Raw genomic sequence first — 22,319 nt, forward strand, 5'->3', positions numbered from 1 at the left:
TACATTCAACTTGTGTGACGGACTTGTGTCCAGACGATAGGAAAATCTGACAGACCGCTGCCTGCCGAAAATTTACTAGCCTGTCATTCAACATTTGTTGGCGGAAAGTTGGACAACAATTGTCTGATGGAGCGTACTAACGGTTGGATTTTAGGCCAACAGTCTGTCATCACACAATTACCTGCCAAAAATATGATTGTGTGTACAAGGTTTTAGTCTTTGGCCAAAAACATGATGACCTTGATTTACTAAAAGGCAAAATAGCAAGTGCAGTTGCTCCAGAGCTTAGTGAATGTTGTAAAGCTTCCCTTTACAAAGAATACCCAATCACATGCAAGGGAGAAAAAAAAAAAAAGTCTATTTGCTTGCATATGATTGGATGATGGAAGTTAGATTTTCTTCTCATTTACTAAACTCCGGAGCAATCTCATTTGCAGAATGCCCAGTCCATTTGTCATTAACAGGGCTTTTTTTCCTCAGAGAATAGGTGCAGGAATTCATCCTTTGACCACTTTTCTCAGCTCCTACCCACCTCCAGGCACTGTTCCTTAGTTTCACCCCTACCTACCTCCCTACCATTACTGCCCTTTTAGAGAATACAGAACCAGGTATCATTTTGTGGTGATAATGACAACAAGAAAAGCAGTAAAATAGACCTCCGGCAGGAACAACAGATCTCCCCACAGCCAGCATTAATAGACTTTCCAGCAGCAAGCAACAATAGACCCCTTCCTCAACAGTAGATATCTCCCCCCAATGACTAACACCCCAGCAATATAAGACCCACCCCAAGCAACCATAGCCCCCCCCCCCCTGCAAAAATAGATCCCCCAGCAGCCAGCATCAATAGACCCTGCAGCACACCCCAGCACCCCTTGCTATTACATACAGTCAGTGCTGGAGGTGCATTCTCCCCCCCCCCCCCCCCCTCCCCCGCTGAAAAAAGCCCTGGTCAGCAAGTCAAACCATATGTGTGGGAGGTTGGGTGCCATTCCTGCTAAACTTATTCAAGCCCAATATGATGATATTATCAGTGATAAGAGTCGTGTTACCTGTAGGAACCAGCGATGACATGTTCACAGTCAATCAGAAGAAACTTTGATAGAGACTGTCCAGAGAATTTCTTTCCAGACTTCGTACAGTACGTATCTCCTGTTATAGTCCGTACCTTCATATTCTGAAACAAAACAAATATATTGCAGAACGGTGTATTTCTTATGAAGCATTGAAAAACCAAATAGCTTTTTCTTTGTTAAAGAATAAAACAAGCCAGCATGCTCCCAGTGTTCCAATAATGCAGGGTTGACAGCACAATTAGAACATCTGTCTTTATCTCAGTTTAAAATCATGTTACCATACTGTAATTGTCAACTAATTAAAGTTTGGGGGCGTGGCTTAGCTATGGAAGCGTGAGGACGCACCGCCGGGAGCTCTGCACTGGAACGGGCTGAGAACCACCCGTAGAACCGAGCAGCCAAGCCAGCTTCACATGCCAGGGGGCCGCAAACACCCACTGGCCACCGAGGAACGGAGGGGACCCGAAATCACCCATTATTTCCTGAGGCAACAGCCAATCTCCTCTCCGGCCGGACGGAACAAGATGGCGCCGCCACGAGTCTCCACGGCGCACACCGCTGCTACAAGTAAGAGGGGCACACAGTTAGCTCTCCCCGCAGCTGATGAGGACTTTCCACCCCTATCACACAGGGCGCCCTCGCCCATACAGTCCCCCGCCATCCCGTTTGCGGACACTCTACTATCATCAGAGGGCACAGGGGATGGCTGCGGCACGGTGGAGGGCTCATTGAGGGATATAGTGTCGGGCTTACCCTCTAAACAGGACCTAAATGCTATGGCCACTTCAATTGTCAACGCCCTCACTAGGGAACTCCATGATTTAAAGCAGCAAGTGGACACGGTGGAGGAGCGGGTAACTGTTATAGAGTCCTCCCATGCAGACACTGAAGCCCGCATTACATCCCTGGAGTCTGAACATAGGGCCTTTCGCCGCCATCTTGTGGATGTGCACCTGCGACTCGACGACGGCGAGAACCGGAGTAGGCGGAATAATCTACGCCTCAGAGGTATCCCAGAGGCCACGATGGGCCCCGATCTCCGGTCCACTGTCATTGCTATTTTGAACCAGGTCCTGGGGAAATCACCCACCGCAGACTTGGAATTAGACAGGGTGCACCGCATACCGGGCCCTAGGGCCCCTTCTTCTGCACAGCGACCACCAGTGGACACTGATCCCCCCCGGGATGTCTTGTGCAGAGTGCACTTCTTTACAATTAAGGAGGATATTCTACGTCTAGCATGGGAAAGGGGCCCGATAGACTTTGACGGAGCCACCATCCGGATCTTTCCAGACATTTCCAGGCTAACACGTGTCATGCGTGGGATGATGAGGCCTCTGTTGGATGTCATTCGTGAGGCAGACGCCACTTACCGCTGGGGACACCCCTTTCATCTGATAGTCAGGAAGCAAGGATCTGAATTTCACCTTCGCACACCGGATCAGCTCCCTGCACTGTTTCACTTCATTGCCAGACCGGCGATGGATGTACCTAACTGGTTCGACTATTTGCTTTCACAGGACACACCTAACCCATCTGTACCCCGGCAACAGAGGGTCCGACGCTCCCGATCTCGCCCGCCTAACCGAGAAGCCTTCAGATCCCACCCGACATCCTCCGAGGACTGGTCACTCCCTAAAACACAGGAACTGGTAAGACTCACAGCACTCCAGGTCTGCAGCATCCCTTACTTTTTCCCGTTTTGGTGACCCACCCAGGATTCTTCAAGTTGACAGTTCAGGAACCCGACTGTGCCTAGGAGACGTGTTCACACGGGCTCTTCAGCTCTCCACTTTCAGCGGCACCGCCTGGCCCAGCATGTCTCCCCATTTGATATGTTCATATTTTTGTCTTTTTTCTTTCCTATGGGGGTTGTGCGGGCTGGGGTGGGGTGCACTGCATACATTGCCTCAGGGGGCCACAGCGGGGGGTTTGGCTCATGCGGACTCGCGCGTTGCTCCCTTATTCCGGTTCTTTTAGGGACTGGTGGGGGCGGCGTGCGGCTCCGCATGGGTCCCACCATCATGGGATCCACTTATCAGGGACACGGTCATAGGCCGCAAGGATGCTTATATGTTCCTCATTCTCCTTTTAAAGGGGGTATTCTGTGAGTACAACACTGCATCTTGCATTTCCGTTAACCCATGTTATAGCTGGGTTGTGTTTGTGTTTATGTTTATATTTATGTTGATATGGTGTCTGTGCCCCTGTTTCCCCTGGCCTGTTCATGGCAATTGTCCTGCAGGCCTGAAAGCTGCTGTCTTGGCCTTGTTGCACTGCGAGACGGGATACAGGGGACCCGGCGCATACATGGCTCGGGAGCGTAAGTGGCCTGTGCGGGTCCCCCCTGTCCATAGGTCGCCTCAGCGGTGCATCAACACCGGGCGGCCCGGTGTTATTATGTTCTACATGATTATCAGAAACACACTAGAGCTTCGATTTTCTATTTTTTTTTTAGCTGGTTGGACTGTTTTTTGCATGATCATTCTTTATGGTTCTCACTGTGCTTATCTAGTGCATCTCCCCCAAACAGAGTATTTTCTGTATTCATCTCTAAGATTAAATACGTACCTTACAAAACAGCGATCCTCGCTGCACTGACCACCCCCATATAGGGCGGCCCCCCGATTGCCATATTTTTGTTAATCGGGGGTCCATAGAGTAATTATATTACAGCATAGTTCTACCCTTTTTAATTCCCCTACCCCTTACTAACTCTCCACCTACCCACTGTTCCCTCTCTCTCTTGCTGTGCTAGACTAACACAAAGTGGCACATAATTGTGAAGTGGAAGGAAAATGATAAATGGTTTTCCAAATTATTTACAAATATGTGAAAAGTGTGGCATGTATTTGTATTCAGCCCCTTTTACTCTGATACCCCTAACTAAAATCTAGTGGAACCATTTGCCTTCAGAAGTCACCTAATTAGTAAATAGAGTCTACCTGTGTGTAATTTAATCTCAGTATAAATACAGCTGTTCTGTGAAGCCCTCAGAGGTTTGTAGAGAACCTTAGTGAACAAACAGCATCATGAAGGCCAAGGAACACACCAGACAGATCAGGGATAAAGTTGCAGGAGTTTAAAGCAGGGTTACGTTATAAAAAATATCCCAAGCTTTGAATATCTCACAGAGCACTGTTCAACCCATCATCCGAAAATAGAAAGAGTATGGCACAACTGCAAACCTACCAGGACATGACCGTCGACCTAATCTGACAGACCAGGCAAGGCAAGGAGAGCATTCATCAGAGAAGCAGCCAAGAGGCCCATGGTAACTCTGAAGGAGCTGCAGAGATCCATGGCTCAGGTGGGAGAATCCGTCCAATGCAAAAAAAACAAATGCTCCTGCGCTTGAAAAGGTTGTCATAAGGTAAATGAAAGAAGAGGGACTTATTCACAAACCACACCACTGCGTCGGCTGTGCTGCCACTCTCAACAGGTCGGGGAGAACCCAGGAATAACTCTAAAGGAAAAACAAGGACAGAGGGCTCACCAGCCTTGTGAATTACCTTTGCAACACAGAGATTTATTACAAATAAAATATTGTACTCACAAGCGAGTCCATCATTGGTCTCATCCAACAGAATCTGCTGACCAGTAGACTTGAGTGGGATGAAAACAGTCCAAAATATGCTGACGCATTTCGAGGGTGACCAGCAGATCCTGTTGCATGAGGCCAATGATGGACCTTGCTCCCCCCCCATTTGATTTTATCACTCGTTTGCAAGTACAATATTTTATTTGTCATAAATCTCTGTGTTGCAAAGGTAATGCGTAAGGCTGGTGCGCCCTCTGTCCTTGTTTTCCTTTAGGGAGAATCTGTCCAAAAGGACATTAGTTGTGCACTCCACATATCTGACCTTTATGGAAGAGTGGCAAGAAGAAAGCCATGTGGAAACATGTGGAAGAAGGTGCTCTGGTCAGATGAGACCAAATTTAAAATGTTTTGCCTAAAAGCAAAACGCTATGTGGGGCGGAAAAAACTAACACTGCACATCATCCTGAACACACTATCCCCACCGTGAAACACAGTGGGGGGCAGCATAATGTTGTGGGGATGCTTTTCTTCAGCAGGGACAGGGAAGATGGTCAGAGCTGAAGGGAAGTTGGATGAAGCCAAATACAGGGCACTCTTATGCCACGTACACACGAGCGGACTGTCCGACAGAAAAAGTCTGATGGAAGCTTTTCATCGTATATACCGATCATGTGTAGGCCTCAATCTGACTTTTTTTTTTTTTTTTTTTAAATCTGACGGACCTAGAAATGGAATATGTTCTAAATCTTTCTGACGGACCAAATTCCTATCGGGAAAACCGATCGTCTGTATGCTGGTCCAACGGACAAAAAAAAGACGCATGCTCTGAAGAAAGTATGAGACAGAAGCTATTGGCTACTGGCTAATGAACTTATTTTTTTTGTCCTGTTATAAGTGTTGTACGTCACCGCGTTCTGGACGGTCAGACTTTGGATTAACCGTGTGTAGGCAAGACCGCTTGCATGGAATTCTGTAGGAGAAACCGTCGGTGTTTATTACGACGGCTAAACCGGTCGTGTGTATGCGGCATTAGAAGAAAACCTGTAATGCCTCGTACACACAATCGGACTTTCCGACAACAAAACCGTGGAATTTTGTCCGAAGGGTGTTGGGTCAAACTTGTCTTGCATACACACGGTCACACAAATGTTGGCCAACAATTACGAACGTAGTGACGTACAAGAGGTACTACGTGGCTTTTCAGCTCTTTAGCGCCACTCTTTGGGCTCTTCCTGCTAATTTCGTGTTAGTAGAAGTTTGGTGAGTGTTGATTCGTGCTTTTCATTTCGCACTTTTCAGTTCGTGGTTTTCATTTCGTGCTTTTCAGTTAGTTTCTGAATAGCCGTTCGTCAACCAGACATGTTGAGGAATCGGAGGAGATAATTGTGTTATTTATTATTTATCGTGTTATTTATTACTGGCCTTGGGGTTATTACTTTGACATTATTTTTTTGGTTGAATAATGATTTGATTTAGTATATTTTCTATATTTTTGGATGCATAGAATGCACTTTTTGGTTAAGTTCTATTGGCAGATAGTATGTCTAATTTTTTTTTTATTTAATGCACAATAAAAAAAATTGTGGAGAATAATACTTGGCTATGTGTTTTACTTCAAATGAGTAGGAGTGGGAGTAGGCAGTTACATTTTAAAAAATACAATGTAAAATTGACGAGGGACACCAACATAGTTGTATCTTTGTTCTTAAATCTACGGGATAATGGTGTTGTGGTAACTTGCCTAAATAAAAAAAAAAAAAAAAAATGAATAATATTATTCTTGATATCACTAGAAAAAAAAAGCCTTTGAAAATGCGTTTGCAATAACTCCATCAGTATCACCAGCAATCTGACAGAGCTTGAGCTATTTTGCAAAGAAGAATGGGCAAACATTTCACTCTCTAAATGTCCAAAGCTGGTAGAGATATCCCCAAAAAGACTTGCAGCTGTAATTGCAGTGAAAGAAGGGGGTTCTACAAAGTATTGACTCAAGGGGGCTGAATACAAATGCAAGCCACACTTTTCACATATTTGTAAAAAAACTTTGAAAACCATTTGTCATTTTCCTTCCTCTTCACAATTTCACAATGTGCCACTTTGTGTTGGTCTATCACAAAATCCCAATAAAATACATTTACGTTTTTGAATGTAACATGACAAAATGTGGAAAATTTCAAGGGGTATGAATAAGTTTTCAGGGCACTGTACATGTCTCAACCTAACTGTAGGTGAACCAAGCTATATACAAAAGCTGTAAGCCCAGCATATCCTTAATGGGGAGGCAGGAAGTGAGGCAAGAACATATTTTTGGACAAAGCTGGTTCTATTATAGAATTCTGAAATTAACATTAAAATCATATTATAAAGGAGTTATAAAGGCAGAAGTTTATTTTATCTTTATGCATTCTATGCATGAAGATAAAAAACCTTGTGTGTAGCAGCCCCCCAGTATCCCCTATTTACTTACCGGAGCCCCATCTCTCTCCAGCGATGTCCGCAACTGTTTAAGCTGCCTGGGACACTCCTCCTGATTGGCTGGCTGACAGCCACGGGCGCCAAACAGGGAATAGAGGGGGTGGGGCGCCGTGTCTGAATGGATACACAGAGCTCTGACTCGGCTTGGGTGCCCCCATAGAGAACTGCTGGCTGAGGTGGCACTCGATAGGAGGGAGGGGCCAGGAGAAGCAAAGAGGGATCAGAGAAGAGAAGGATCTGGGCTGCTCTGTGCAAAACCAACTGCACAGAGGAGGCAAGTATACCATTAAGAGACTTTACAATCACTTTAAACCCTCAGTTTTTGTAAGAACTTTCAGCAGCTGATGGAATAAACACTGAGTATGCAGTGTCTTTATCTTTAATCCTTGCCGATATTCCAGTTTAAGTTGGTGCCATGACTGCTGCCCTAGGTTTCTTGTTTCAAGGCAATTTCTTTCTCTTTCAGCATCCTATGGAGTCACCCTTGCGTGCGGGGGACTAGACTTGTGTCTTCCTACACCATGTGCATCAATAGAAAAACACAAGAACTCGCCAGTACTTGCTAAGAAGTCAAATAAGATAATCACACATATTATACACCCTGACCAGGCTGGATTTATGCCCAACATGTCCACAGCGGTGAACATTAGGCGCACCTATTTAAATATGCAGGTTCCAGTGCCGGACCATTCAGATCAAGCCTTTTTAGCACTAGATGCCATTAAGGCCTTCGACAGTGTTGAGTGGCCATATTTGTGGGTCGTTCTTGAAAAACTTGGTCTTGGCCGGACCTTTTTCCAATAGATCCGCCTACTGTACACTGCTCCTAGAGCTTCAATTAGGGTTAATGGCCTTCAGTCTCCCTCCTTCAGACTCTGTTGTGGCACTAGGCAGGGGTGCCTGCTAACTCCTCTGCTTTTGCCATTGCCATACAGCCTCTGGCTTGCCTTCTACAGACCTTGCCTTCTGGACATTACTGGGCAGGTTAGAGGTCCATTGGAAGAAAAGATAGCACTATGTGCAGATAATGTCCTTCTATTTCTAATGACTATCTGTTCATCTCTGCCGGCAGCAATTAAATATGTTAATAAATTTGGCAAATTTTCAGGGCTTGGCATAAATTGGGAGAAATCAATGTTATTGCCTCTAGACCCTTTCTCTGACTCTTTGCACCTACATGGTCTCATATTAAAAAGGTAGAGCCTTCTATAAAGTACCTGGGTATAACTAGGTCAGCCTTTCCTCAAGCATTCATCTCAGATAATATTGCTCCACTACTGTCTAGATTTCATACCCAAAATAAAACTTTGAGTAAATTACCTATATCTGTAGTAGGTCATATTAACCTACTTAAGATGATATGGATGCCCCAGCTCCTGTACCATCTATAGAACGTTCCCGTTTGGATACCATTGCAAATTTTTATTAAAATGAATAGCATATTTAGGGATTTAATTTGGCAGAGGAAGGCCCCTTGTATAAAATGTGGGCTATTACAGTACCCCAGGGATGCTGAAGGATTAGCAGTACCAAGCCCGAGGATATATTTTCTTGCTGCCCAACTACAGCACTTAGCAGGATGAGATACTGCACTACCATCAAGTGCCTCTTATTGCTTTTTTCCTATGTGTTTGGAGGTCGGCCACCATTGCATGTACTGGAAGGGACAGTGAGGGGGTGTTTCACTAGGAACTATGCCTACATTGGGGTTAGTGTTCAAGGTATGGGATGCTGTTAAGAAAATGATAGGGAATTCCAACCCTACTAGATGGGGCGGCACAGTGGTGTAGTGAGTAGCACTCTCGCCTAGCAGTAAGAAGGGTCACTGGTTCGAATCCCGACCACGACACTACCTGCCTGGAGTTTGCATGTTCTCCCTGTGTCTGCGTGGGTTTCCTCCGGGTACTCCGGTTTCCTCCCACACTCCAAAGACATGCTGGTAGGTTAATTGGATCCTGTCTAAATTGTCCCTAGTATGTATGAATGTGAGTTAGGGACCTTAGATTGTAAGCCCCTTGAGGGTGTAGGGACTGATGTGAATGTATAATGTATATGTAAAGCGCTGCGTAAATTGACGGCGCTATATAAGTACCTGAAATAAATAAATAAATAAAATAAAATATACCCCAATTTGGGGAAAATTATAGGCTCCCGAGCTTTCTACTTTGCAGGCTTTTCAGAGATGGGTGAGAGCTGGGGTAACTCCCTTAGCACAATTATATGAAAACCTATGAGCAGCTGAAGGTAGAGTTCTTTCTACATTCAAGATGGTTCTATCAGTTTCTTCAATTGCATCATGCATTACGTGCCCAATTTCCCTCAGTAGTCCCGCATTATACTTCGGGTGTTCGACGTTGAATAGCGTTCTCATGGCAGCAGACAGCTGCCATGACCCCAGTATCTTTAACAGAGGGCGGTCTGCTTTCAGATAAAAGTGGTTTCTGTGGCGGATTCGCCGCAAGACCATTTATATCGGCGGTGGTGACCCCCTCCCGTCGCTCACTGAACCGGTCTCCGCCAGCCGTCAGTAGCGGCAAAGACGATCGGGTCCCTTCCCCTCTGAGGCATGGTGAGTTAGGGAAAGATGGCCCCCACTCGGCACCATACCATTGGATGACGAAAGCGACGCGTCTTTTTTTTGTTTTTTTGTTATTGCTTTTAAGCGTAAGAGCACTTTCACACTGGGGGGGTAGCAGTAAAGCGCAGCTAGTTTTAACAGCGCTTTACTGCTGTTATAGTGGAGCTATTCGGCCATTAGCAGAGCACTTTTAACCCCTGCTAGCGGCAGAGGAAAGGGTTAATAGCGCTGGAAAAGTGCCGCTTTGCAGGCGCTTCGGCAGCGATGGCCATTCTTTTTAATGGGCAGGGGTGATGGAGGAGTGGTGTATATCCCACACCGCCCCAAAGATGCTGCTTGCAGGACTTTCTGTCCTGCAAGCACACCTCCCCAGTATGAAAGCACTCAGGCTTTCACACGGGGGCTGTAGAAGAGGCAGTTTACAGGCGCTTTTCAGGCACTATTTTTAGCGCAAAAACGCCTCAATGTGAAAGGGGTCTAAATATGAGATCTGAAGTCTCTTTGGCCCCAGATATCACATTAAAGAAGTCCTGTGCTTTTTTTCTATTACAAGTGATGTTTACACATACACATATACATATATAGCGCCCAGTCCTGCGGAGCTTGCGTACAGCAGCGAATCGTATACGTAAGACGCACCCGCATATAAAAATGGTGTTTAAACCACACATGTGAGGTATCGCCAGGATCGTTAGAGTGAGAGCAACAATTCTAGCCCTAGACCTCCTCTGTAACTGAAAAATATGCAGCCTGTAGAAAATTTTAAACGTCGCCTATGGAGATTTAAGGGTCAAAGTTTGTCGCCATTCCACGAGCGGGCGCAATTTTAAAGTGCGACATGTTGGGTATCAGTTTATTCGGCGTAACATCTTTCAATTAAAAAAACTGGGCTAACTTTACTGTTATCTTATTTTTTAATTCAAAAAAGTTAATTTTTTCCCAAAAAATTGTGCTTGTAAAACCGCTGCGCAAATACGGTGTGACAAAGTATTGCAACAACCACCATATTATATATTATATACACCATAACTTCTCTCTTTTGAAAAATCACACATATTTTCGGAGAAGTTCAAAGAAGAAGTTTGATGCCATTTGGTCACAATGGGGGTTATTTATGAAAGGCAAATCCACTTTGCACTGCAAGTGGAAGTGCAGTCGCTCTAATCTAAGGGGTAGATCTGAAATGAGTGGAAGCTCTGCTGATTTTATCATCCAATCATGTGCAAGCTAAATTGCTGTTTTTTTATTTTCCTTGCATGTCCCCCTCGGATCTACAGCGACTGCACTTTCAAGTGCACTTGCAGTGCAAAGTGGATTTTCCTTTAGTAAATAACCCCCAATGGCTTAAGTTTATGTCCCCTATATTGGAATAGGCCAACTTGCACTTTAGCGATTGTCGGTTATATGTAAATTTTATCTTCTTAAGGGTTTAAGAGAAAAAAAAAAATGTTCTCCTTTGTTTAGGTGTTGTATTTGTGACGTCTTGTGTGATATGTTGTGTGTCTGTGCGTTATGTGTCTGTATTTTTCAAAGAATGAAAATTTCAATAAATAAGATATGAACTAAAAAAAAGAAACACAAAAACTGTAGCCTGGAATGGCAAGGCACTCCCCTGCTTCTCCCCTCCCTGCGCTAACAAACTGACTGTCCACTGTTAACCAGGGGCGTTGCTAGTTGGCAAAAAGACCAGGGGCTTCAGCCCGAAGTCCAAGGCCGGCACGGGGGGACCTCTAGTGGCGCTGGGTTTTTTTGGTTGGGCGGAGGGGTTGTGTGGCGGGGGTAGGTTGACTTGCTGGTTGCTGCCTGGCTTACCAGTGCCCATCAATGCTGACCACTAAACTGACCTACCTACCTGACACACACTGACCTACCTACCTGACATACACTGACCCACCTGACCCACACTGACCTACCTGACACACACACTGACCTACCTGACATACACACACTGACCTACATACACTGACCTACCTGACACACACACTGACCTGACTGACCTGGCCCACACTGACCCACACACACACTGACCTACCTGACCCACACTGACCTAATCGACCCACCTGACATACACTGAACTACCTGACCCACACTGACCTACACTGACCTACATACCCTGACCCACACTGACCTACATACACTGACCTACATACACTGACCTACCTGACCCACATACACTGACCTACATACACTGACCCACCCACACTGACCTACCTGACCCACACTGACCTACATACACTGACCTACCTGACCAACACTGACCTACCTGGCCCACACTGACCTACATACACTGACCTACCTGACCCACACTGACCTACATACACTGACCCACCCACACTGACACTGACCACACTGACACACCTGACATGCACTGACCTACATACACTGACCTACCGGACATACACTGACCCACACTGACCTACCTGACCCACACTGACCTACATACACTGACCTACCTGACCCACACACACTGACCTGGTACCTGCCATACACACACTGACCTACCTGACCCACCCTGACCTACACTGACCCACACTGACCTACACACACTGACCTGGTACCTGCCATACACACACTGACTGACCTACCTGTGTCCAGGTCCTGCAGCAGCAGCTCAGTCGTGGTGCTGGTGTGTGAGGCAGCCAGAGGAGAGGAGGAGAGCCGAGCGCCGATCGATGTCGCACGGCGGCCAAATTGTAATTGCCGCCTTCTTCCTCTTCCAATCACAACGCGCTGGGAGAGGACTGATAGGTAGAGTACAGGTTCTGGAAGGCGCTGGGGATTCTGCTCAGGGTGGTGGTGTCTTCTCTCTCTCTCCCTCCCTCCTGGGCTGTTTCCGGCTGCCCAGGTATCCCCATCTCTGCTGCTCTGCGCTCCATGCCAGTCCAGAAATGGCAGGCCCCATGAGCACTAGCGCGGAGGAGGAGGAGGAAGTGCAATCCTCCTCCGCTTTGAATGCTGGGCAGTGTGGGCACAGTGGGCAGTGGCGTCACTGGTTGCTAGCCACTAGGCGGCTATAGTAACCAGTGACCAAGAGTAGAGTAGCTGTAGCCCCAATAGCCACCCCCTGATGACGCCTCTGCTGTTAACCCTTACCCGTGAAGACCAGAAGTTTAGGGACGCAGCACTAGAAAAGCAGGAACCAGCATCATTGAAAATGGTAAACTGCAAGTTCTGGGGTAAGAATTTTACCAGTTTACTGGGAAATATTTATTTTATTGTGCTCACTGCATTCAAGTAAACCTCAAATGTGATGATTTTTAAAAAAAAAAACTTAGAAAGTCTAGACAGGCATTGTACCTACAACAAATTTGAACTTTTTATGCATAGGTCTACCTTAGCCCTGCCTTCTCCCACTTCCTAAACCTTCTCATTGGCTAGTGAGATTAGAAATCACCAACAAGGAGTGGCAGGAGGAGAAAGGACAGAGCTAACTAATAAAAAAATAAATTAAACATTTCTTATAATTTCAGAGGCCTATAACTGGCAATCTACTGATTATTTTTCTCTAAAGCCATCTTCCTATGCTTAGTCTGACTTATCCAGGTTATTGGCAGGTTTATGTGAAGACGTTCCTCTTTAATTACAATATTTCAGTAAGGCTACATGCAATGCATTGAGTTCCAGCAAGTACAGGGTGGCTTCAAGATGAGGCGACTCTTGAAGATAGAAAAATACATCTATTTTCAAAGAATAAGAAAGAACATGTAAACCTCACTTTCTTCAATGAAGCCCCATCTCACAGCCATGGCTAAACCCCAGAAACTTGGACTTACAGCCAAACGCTTTGGAAGACATGCTTTAAATATATTTTTACAATATTACAATAAAAACTTACAGGTACATGAATTTTGTCGAATCCCAACTTCTGAAACATTTCTATAAAGTAATTCAGATTTTTTTCATCAAGTATGAGGTAAACAGGTACTCTTCTTTTGCTTGCTGCTTCTATGAGATCACATAAGAGGTCAACGTCTGTGAAAAGATCCATGACCACTGCAATGACCTAAAAAGAGAAAATCTTCATGTTACTATTAAAGTTTGCTCATTATTTGTTTTAGCCTTTTTTTTAATTTCCCTACATTTCTTTAGTTGCTTTCTGGTATCTTGCCTAGGTCAAAATAATGTCACATATCCCAGGAGTCTTCATGGACATTGTTTTGTCTTGCATCTGGAAGAGGGGTTTTCCCAGCTAAGCACAGCCTCCTGCCTGCATGACTGGCCTAAGGGCAGATGGTTTCCAAGAAGTAAATGGTACATGAATCATATGCCCTTACTCAAGATGGCCATGGCTAGAAATGCTGGGGGGGGGCTTTGATTATTAAAAATTAAACAGTGTTTTCAGTTTGTGGTGCTCAGATACAGTTTAGTTCTGTTTTAATGTCCACAGAAAGATGAGATGGCCAGGTCAATTGTATTGCCCACAGACTTAGTGAAACTAAGCGGTATCCTTACTTCCCAAAAATAATCCATACATCTCCACAATTTATTGGCCCAGTAATCTACTTTTCATGTGTAGCCCGGTGCCGATGGATGTGTAATCTCCAGCCCCCACACGCCCCTCCCGCTGGGCTGCTATGTAAATAGAGAATGCAGCCAGTTTTTCTCCTCCTCATTGCTGGCTGAAGAGCTTTGTGAAATCCTCCACTCCTGCTCCCTTCTGGCAGCAGACTTGAGCCAATCAGGGAGCATGAGAGCTAGAACCAAATCAGAGATAGGGAGAGAACTTGCTGTGGAGGCGCCATGGTTATTGGGAACCCTAGTTTTAAAGGAATGCAGCACAATACAAGTGAATAGGGACAGGTGGACTCTGAACTACATGAGCCAAAGTCCCTGGACACAGAGGCAGAGTGACAGGCCTGCTTTTCCCAGGTAAATCTAGTAATGGAAGGGTCTTTTCTAAGGGGAAGCAGAGTCAAGAGGACCTGTGGCGGGACATGACACCAGAAAGAGTCAGAGAGGGGATTTGCTGCTTGTGCCCTTCTGCCTACATCAGCGGGAGAAAGGACCTGCTGCCGATTCTGGCAGAGACTGCACTTTGTGTGAACCAGAGCTGAAAGACTGAGCCTCTGGGACCTGACATCAAATTGCTGACTGCCAAGTATATGGAACCAAACCTGTCGCCTGTCAGGAGTGGTGAGCGGAAATACAACACTTAATCCCTCGCTACATACAGCACAACAGAGATTGCCCTTTATTTGGCAGCCCTGCAGCTATCTACTACATACTTCTAAAGGGACAGCTTCATGTGCACCACCTACAGAAGAGCCCCACTGCAAGCTGACCAACACTAACATCTACAGTATCTGACAAAAGTGAGTATACTCCTCACGTTTTTGTAGTATTTTATTATATCTTTTCATGTGACAACACTGAAGAAATGACACTTGGCTACAATGTAAAGTAGTGAGTGCACAGCTCGTATAACAGTGTAAATTTGCTGTCTCCTTAAAATAACTCACACAGCCATTAAATGTCTAAACTGCTGGCAACAAAAGTGAGTACATCCCTAAGTGAAAGTGTCCAAATTGGGCCCCAATTCGCCATTTTCCCTCCCCGGTGTCATGTGATTCATTAGGGTTACAAGGTCTCAGGTGTGAATGCGGAACAGGTGTGTTAAATTTGGTGTTGTTATCGCTCTCACTCTCTCATACTGGTCACTGGAAGTTCAACATGGCATTTCATGGCAAAGAACACTGAGGATCTGAAAAAAAAAAGAATTGTTGCTCTACATAAAGATGGCCTAGACTATAAGAAGATTGCCATGACCCCGAAATTGAGCTGTAGCATGTTGGCCAAGACCAAACAGCAATTTAACAGGACAGGTTCCACTCAGAACAGGCCTCGCCATGGTCAACCAAAGAAGTTGAGTGCACATGCTCAGCATCATATCCAGAGGTTGTCTTTGGGAAATAGACGTATGAGTGCTGCCAGCATTGCGGCAGAGGTTGAAGGGGTAAGGGGTTAGTCTGTCAGTGCTCAGACCATACGCCGCACACTACATCAAATTGGTCTGCATGACTGTTGTCCCAGAAGGAAGCCTCTTCTAAAGATGATGCACAAGAAAGCCTGCAAACAGTTTGCTGAAGACAAGCAGACTGAGGCCATGGATAACTGGAACCATGTCCTGTGGTCTGATGAGACAAAGATAAACGTATTTGGTTCAGATGGTGCCAAGCGTGTGTGCTGGCAACCAGGTGAGGAGTACAAAGACAAATGTGTCTTGCCTACATTTAAGCATGGTGGTGGGAGTGTCATGGTCTGGGGCTGCATTAATGCTGCCGGGACTGGGGAGCTACAGTTCATTGAGGGAACCATGAATGCCAGCATGTACTGTGACATACTGAAGCAGGAGCATGATCCCCTCCCTTCAGAGACTGGGCCGCAGGGCAGTATTCCAACATGATAACGACCCCAAACACACCTCCATGACTACCACTGCCATGCTAAAGAAGCTGAGGAAGGGTAAAGGTGACAGAATGGCCAAGCATGTCTCCAGACCTAATAGCATCTGTGGGGCATCCTCAAATCGAAGGTGGAGGAGCGGAAGCTCTCTAACATCCACCAGCTCCATGAAATCATCATGGAGAAGTGGAAGAGGACTCCAGTGGCAACCTGTCAAGCTCTGGTGAACTCTATGCCCAAGAGGGTTAAGGCAGTGCTGGAAAATAATGGTGGCCACACAAAATATTGCCACTTTTTTCCCAATTTGAACATTTTCACTTAGGGGTGTACTCACTTTTGTTGCCAGTGGTTTAGACATTAATGGCTGTGTGTTGAGTTATTTTGAGGGGACACCAAATTTACACTGTTATACAATCGATACTGTGTATACACACAAACATAATATATATATATATATATATATATATATATATATACACATACACACACACACACACACACACACATATACATACACACACACATACACACACATACAGTCAGGTCCATAAATATTGGGACATCGACACAATTCTAATCTTTTTGGCTCTATACACCACCACAATGGATTTGAAATAAAACGAACAAGATGTGCTTTAACTGCAGACTTTCAGCTTTAATTTGAGGGTATTTACATCCAAATCAGGTGAACGGTGTAGGAATTACAACAGTTTTTGTATATGTGCCTCCCACTTTTTAAAGGGACCAAATGTAATGGGACAGATTAACATTTATCCATCAAACTTTCACTTTTTAATACTTGGTTGCAAATCCTTTGCAGTCAATTACAGCCCAAAGTCTGGAACGCATAGACATCACCAGACGCCGGGTTTCATCCCTGGTGATGCTCTGCCAGGCCTCTACTGCAACTGTCTTCAGTTCCTGCTTGTTATTGGGGCATTTTCCCTTCAGTTTTGTCTTCAGCAAGTGAAATGCATGCTCAATCGGATTCAGGTCAGGTGATTGACTTGGCCATTGCATAACATTCCACTTCTTTCCCTTAAAAAACTTTGGTTGCTTTCGCAGTATGCTTGTCCATCTGCACTGTGAAGCGCCGTCCAATGAGTTCTGAAGCATTTTGCTGAAAATGAGCAGATAATATTGCCCGAAATACTTCAGAATTCATCCTGCTGCTTTTGTCAGCAGTCACATCATCAATAAATACAAGAGAACCAGTTCCATTGGCAGCCATGCTTGCCCACGCCATGACACTACCACCACCATGCTTCACTGATGAGGTGGTATGCTTTGGATCATGAGCAGTTCCTTTCCTTCTCTATACTCTTCTCTTCCTATCACTCTGGTACAAGTTGATCTTGGTCTCATCTGTCCATAGGATGTGGTTCCAGAACTGTGAAAGCTTTTTTAGATGTTGTTTGGTAAACTCTAATCTGGCCTTCCTGTTTTTGAGGCTCACCAAAGGTTTACATCTTGTGGTAAACCCTCTGTATTCACCATAGGTGTGCGCAGCCTATTGCATTAGGGTGTGCACCCCAAAGCTCAAACACACACTACCGATCGCTCACTGTGTTCATTCAGAAAGGGAAGGGGCCAGTAAATGACATATTTACTGGCCCCTTCCTCCATCCATATCCATCATAAAACATCCCTGCTGCAACAGCTGTCGGGGGAGGAGAGGAGAGAAGCCAACAGCAGTGCTGGGGGAGGGGGGGGCTAGGGCAGTAGGGGGAATCTATGCTACACAGGGTGATTAGGGTGTGCCTGGGCACACCTGGCACACCCTGTGCGCACGCCTATGGTATTCACTCTGGTGAAGTCTTCTCTTGATTGTTGACTTTGACACACATACACCTACCTAACGGAGAGTGTTCTGTATCTGGCCAACTGTTGTGAAGGGCGTTTTCTTCAACAGGGAAAGAATTCTTCGGTCATCCACCACAGTTGTTTTCCGTGGTCTTCCGGGTCTTTTGGTGTTGCTGAGTTCACCGGTGTGTTCTTTCTTTTTAAGGATGTTCCAAACAATTGATTTGGCCACACCTAATGTTTTTGCTATCTCTCTGATGGGTTTGTTTTGTTTTTTCAGCCTAATGATGACTTGCGTCACTGATAGTGACAGCTCTTTGGATCTCATATTGAGAATTGACAGCAACAGATTCCAAATGCAAATAGCACACTTGAAATGAACTCTGGACCTTTCATCTGCGCCTTGTAAATGGGATAATGAGGGAATAACACACACCTGGCCATGGAACAGCTGAGCAGCAAATTGTCCCATTACTTTTGGTCCCTTAAAAAGTGGGAGGCACATATACAAACTGTTGTAATTCCTACACCGGTCACCTGATTTGGATGTAAATACCCTCAAATTAAAGCTGAAAGTCTGCAGTTAAAGCACATCTTGTTTGTTTCATTTCAAATCCATTGTGGTGGTGTATAGAGCCAAAAAGATTAGAATTGTGTAGATGTCCCAGACACATTATATATATATACATACATACATACATACACACACACACACACACACACACACACACACACACCTCTCCTTTACATACATTTTAAGTTAAAATAAAAAAGCCTATTGTGCACATTATAGAAAACTTCATAAAGAGGTAAATATATGCTTATTAATTTGTTCTTAGCAGGTCTATACCTGTGTAAAATACCACTGAACACCACTCCCTGGGGCTTTCAGCTATACCGTGAACATTCTAGTAGAGAATGCTAGTAGCAACATATAACACATAGCATATGTAAAATGCAAAACGTTTTATCCTAAATAATTTCCATATCAATTTTGCAATAATATAATATTTAGTTAAAATGTACACAACACCTGAAAGAAATTACACATTAATATAGTACTGGATTTCTTTATGTACTTATGCTGTTAAAAAAAAAAAAACACACAACAGAACAACAGGGGCTGATTTAAAAAGGTGAAGTAAGAAAATTGAAGTGATGCAAATGCCTATCTGATGGGATACTATGGGTAACTACATTTTACTTAATTTGCAGCCAAGTTGCAAGCTGAAGGCCAAAGTGACTGAGAATTTCCTTCATTTTGCCAGTTTCACAGTAATTCAGTCTGAGAACTTCTTTAGTTTTGCAGTCTTTTCACATGACATACTGTATCTGCGTTAACCCTAAAGCTAGTAATTTGTTTCTCAGGACATTGACAGCAGAGAGGGAAATGTAAAAATACATAATTCTGCTGACTCTGCTTAAATACAAGTAATTCCAGTTCTCCTAAAATAATTGAGGACAAAACATTGCTGTGGACTGATGCAAGATTTGTTCCAGATTCCTTAGGACTGTGGTTTGATCCTCTCATAATGCAGGGGTCACATGTAACGTGTGCCTACCCATAGGATTCCAAAGATCACTGGTTAGTGTCCCGTTCTGGAAAAATTGGGAGACGTTAGTGCGATTTCATTGACATTCCCTTAAGTCAAGTAGGCCTAGCAATACATGGATGCCCCCGGAACATTAGACGCAATGCTATATTTGCAGACCATTGGTGCTGCCCAGAAACCCAGAGGGAGAGAGAGTTTGAATAACATGTCTGATGGTGTCACGATGGGAACTTTCAATGCAGATACTGTGTAAAGGGTGATCGGGCTGGTGGCTGACCTGTTGTCAAGCAAGCAGTGGTCCGAGCTGGTGGCAGATAATAGCATAGTATGTCTTCCAGGCAAGGGTGAGGGCAGGTGGTATAATTTGTACCCAGGCAAGGAAAAGTAACAAAAGCAATCCAGAGACCAGGGAAGGCACAAGATACAGGAGCCAGGAAGCTAATGGAATCCAAAGACCAGAGCCCTGACAAAGTGGCACAGTACCACCAGCCAATCAAGGGACAGGAGGCTAGAATAGAAAACAATTTTAGATCTTTGCTCCTGTAATGCCTGGATTGAGTTTGTGGGATTGAGAATTGGTAGATTTTAAGCCAGGCTTCCAAGGGGGCTGAAATGGCCTACAGGTATGACCAGTGGCGGCTGGTGCTCAAAATTTGTGTGTGTGTGTGTGTGGGGGGGGGGGGGGCGCAAACAAGAAAAAAATTCTAAAAAAATACTTTAAAAAAACCCCCCATCAATTGCAACCTCACTGCGCCCATCAAATGCAGCCACTGTGCCCATCAAATGCAGCCAGGCGCATCCCCCGGGTGTCACTTCACCAACCCCCGTGGCCGGTCCAACATCACTTACCGCTCATGTGGTGGGGCGCTGCTCCTCTCCTGGAGTGACGGGACTCTCCTCCTCCTATTCTGCAGTGGCGGGAAGTGGTGGCTCCAGTGTCCGCTCAGCTCTTCAGGCTTTCTCCGCTGTGTCTCCTCTGCCTCCAAAGCATTAGGCATCCAATAGGATTGCCTGATGCTTTGGCCAATCGGGAGACAGGTCTCACTGACCTGCCTCCTGATTGGCAGGGAGGAACATTTGTGTGAAAATAGCGAAAATTAATTTGCTATGTCACACAACGCAGTGCTCTGCCCCCTGAGCCCACACAAATTTGAAGCCTATTAGAGCCTCTGGCTCTAATCTCGTGCTTCAAAATACAACCCCCCCTCCCCTCCCCAGCCATAGTATTTCATGTGTCCGACATCCTGAAAGGGGCCGGGCACATGAATAGGGAGGGCGGTGGAGGTGTTTGGGGGGGCGGCGCCCATGCGCCCACAATGCACAATTTAATGAATATTTTTCAAAGCTGCACAGTTTTTAAATACTTACCAGGACCCCTTGACTGCATAGGAGATTTTCTAGAAAAGGCAAACTTAGCCTTTAAATGGGCCAGATGTCAAAAAGCAAATAATTGCAATTTCTAGAGTATCTAGAAATATTAACAGTGCCTAAGCAGTATTCTGAAAATGTACCTTTTGCCTACAAATTCTTCAGAAAATAGCAGTGCACTTTGTGTGCCTTGGCACTCCTATGCCTGGAGCCTCATAGCTGTATATCAGCAGTGTGAAATCTCATAGGGTTGACAGGTTGCTGGCAGCGAGGATGGATTGGACACCTGTGCTCTCCACCTGCAGCCAAACCCTGGAGTCTTATGCACCAAGGTGAAATGCCCGGTGTGCATTGATCCTAATGCTGATGACCAGTTCTTGGCCCTGGATTTCTTTTTTTGGGCACGGCTTCCACAGTTCAGGTTCTCTATATAGGTTTGCCTAGAAACCAAGGTTTTAATGAAAATACAGATATAAAACTATCAGTTAAAAAACGTATATAAAATAAAACTGACCATGAACCTCTCTAGTTTCCCTTTAATTTCTGTTTAAATGCCATTATGTGAAACCACATCTAAGGTTTGATAAACTGCAATAGATCATTAGGTTGTTAGGTTTAGACTGTTTAGTCAGAATTTACCATCTTCAGATCCCCTCCCGACGAAGCGGTTATGTCCGCGAAACTAGTCGAGGAATATTTCTGAGATCAATTGTCTTACTGCAAACTCATGACCCCATTGTTTTGTAATTTTTATTCATTTTTTATTTTGCTGTAATGTATTACTTATGATTTGTCCTTTGCATCAATAAAATCGACTATACTTTTTATATTATTGGTATATTCTTTATATTGTTATGTGTACTGTACCGCAATAGTCCATTACGCCCCCACTTCCTTGGTCGCCTGACTGGGGATCAGGCTCCCAATTTTGCTTAATTATGCAATAGATCATTACTTGGGGTTTTGATATGCTTTATGAGCAATTACACTTGTACCATCACAGTAATTACACAAAGCATTACAGCTCCCCTCTCTCCTACACCTTTCATTCTCTTTTTCGCTTTGCTCTTTGTCCCCTGACTCTAATCACGTGCTTAAACCCCCACCCCCCCATTGGAATCCATGCATCCGGCGCACTGCATGTAGATTAGGGGGCCAGATGCATGGATGGGAGGGAGGGGGTCCTAATGGATGGGCCGCCATTGCTGGGACAACTCTTTGGTCTTGGCCATGGTGAAGAGATTGGAATCTGATTGATTGCTTCTGTGGACAGATGTCTTTTATGCAGGTAACCAGCTGAGATTAGGAGCACTCCCTTTATAAGAAAGCTCCTAATCTCAGCTCGTTACCTGTATAGAAGACACCTGGAATCTCGCTAACTGATAGGGCATCAAATACTTTTTTCATTCATTAAAATGAAAATCAATTTATAACTTTTTTTAAAATGCGTTTTTCTGGATATTTCTGTTGTTATTCTGGTCTCTCACTGTTAAAATAAACCTACCATTAAAAATATAGACTGG

The 22,319-nt window shown here is 44.8% G+C and overlaps 1 protein-coding gene across 1 annotated transcript in view; it reads right to left on the bottom strand.

Moving 5' to 3' along the window:
* Positions 1–22,319, bottom strand: part of FAM83C (family with sequence similarity 83 member C) — a 92,056-nt gene that overhangs the window by 37,107 nt on the left and 32,630 nt on the right. The window contains exons 2-3 of the mRNA XM_073608227.1: positions 13,506–13,673; positions 1,053–1,177 (exon numbers count right to left, since the gene is read on the bottom strand). Of these exons, the coding sequence (XP_073464328.1) occupies positions 1,053–1,177; positions 13,506–13,673 (293 nt within the window). The remainder of the gene's footprint in view (positions 1–1,052; positions 1,178–13,505; positions 13,674–22,319) is intronic.

The sequence above is a fragment of the Aquarana catesbeiana genome, linkage group LG12, assembly GCF_042186555.1.
Source record: "Aquarana catesbeiana isolate 2022-GZ linkage group LG12, ASM4218655v1, whole genome shotgun sequence".
NCBI lineage: Eukaryota > Metazoa > Chordata > Amphibia > Anura > Ranidae > Aquarana > Aquarana catesbeiana.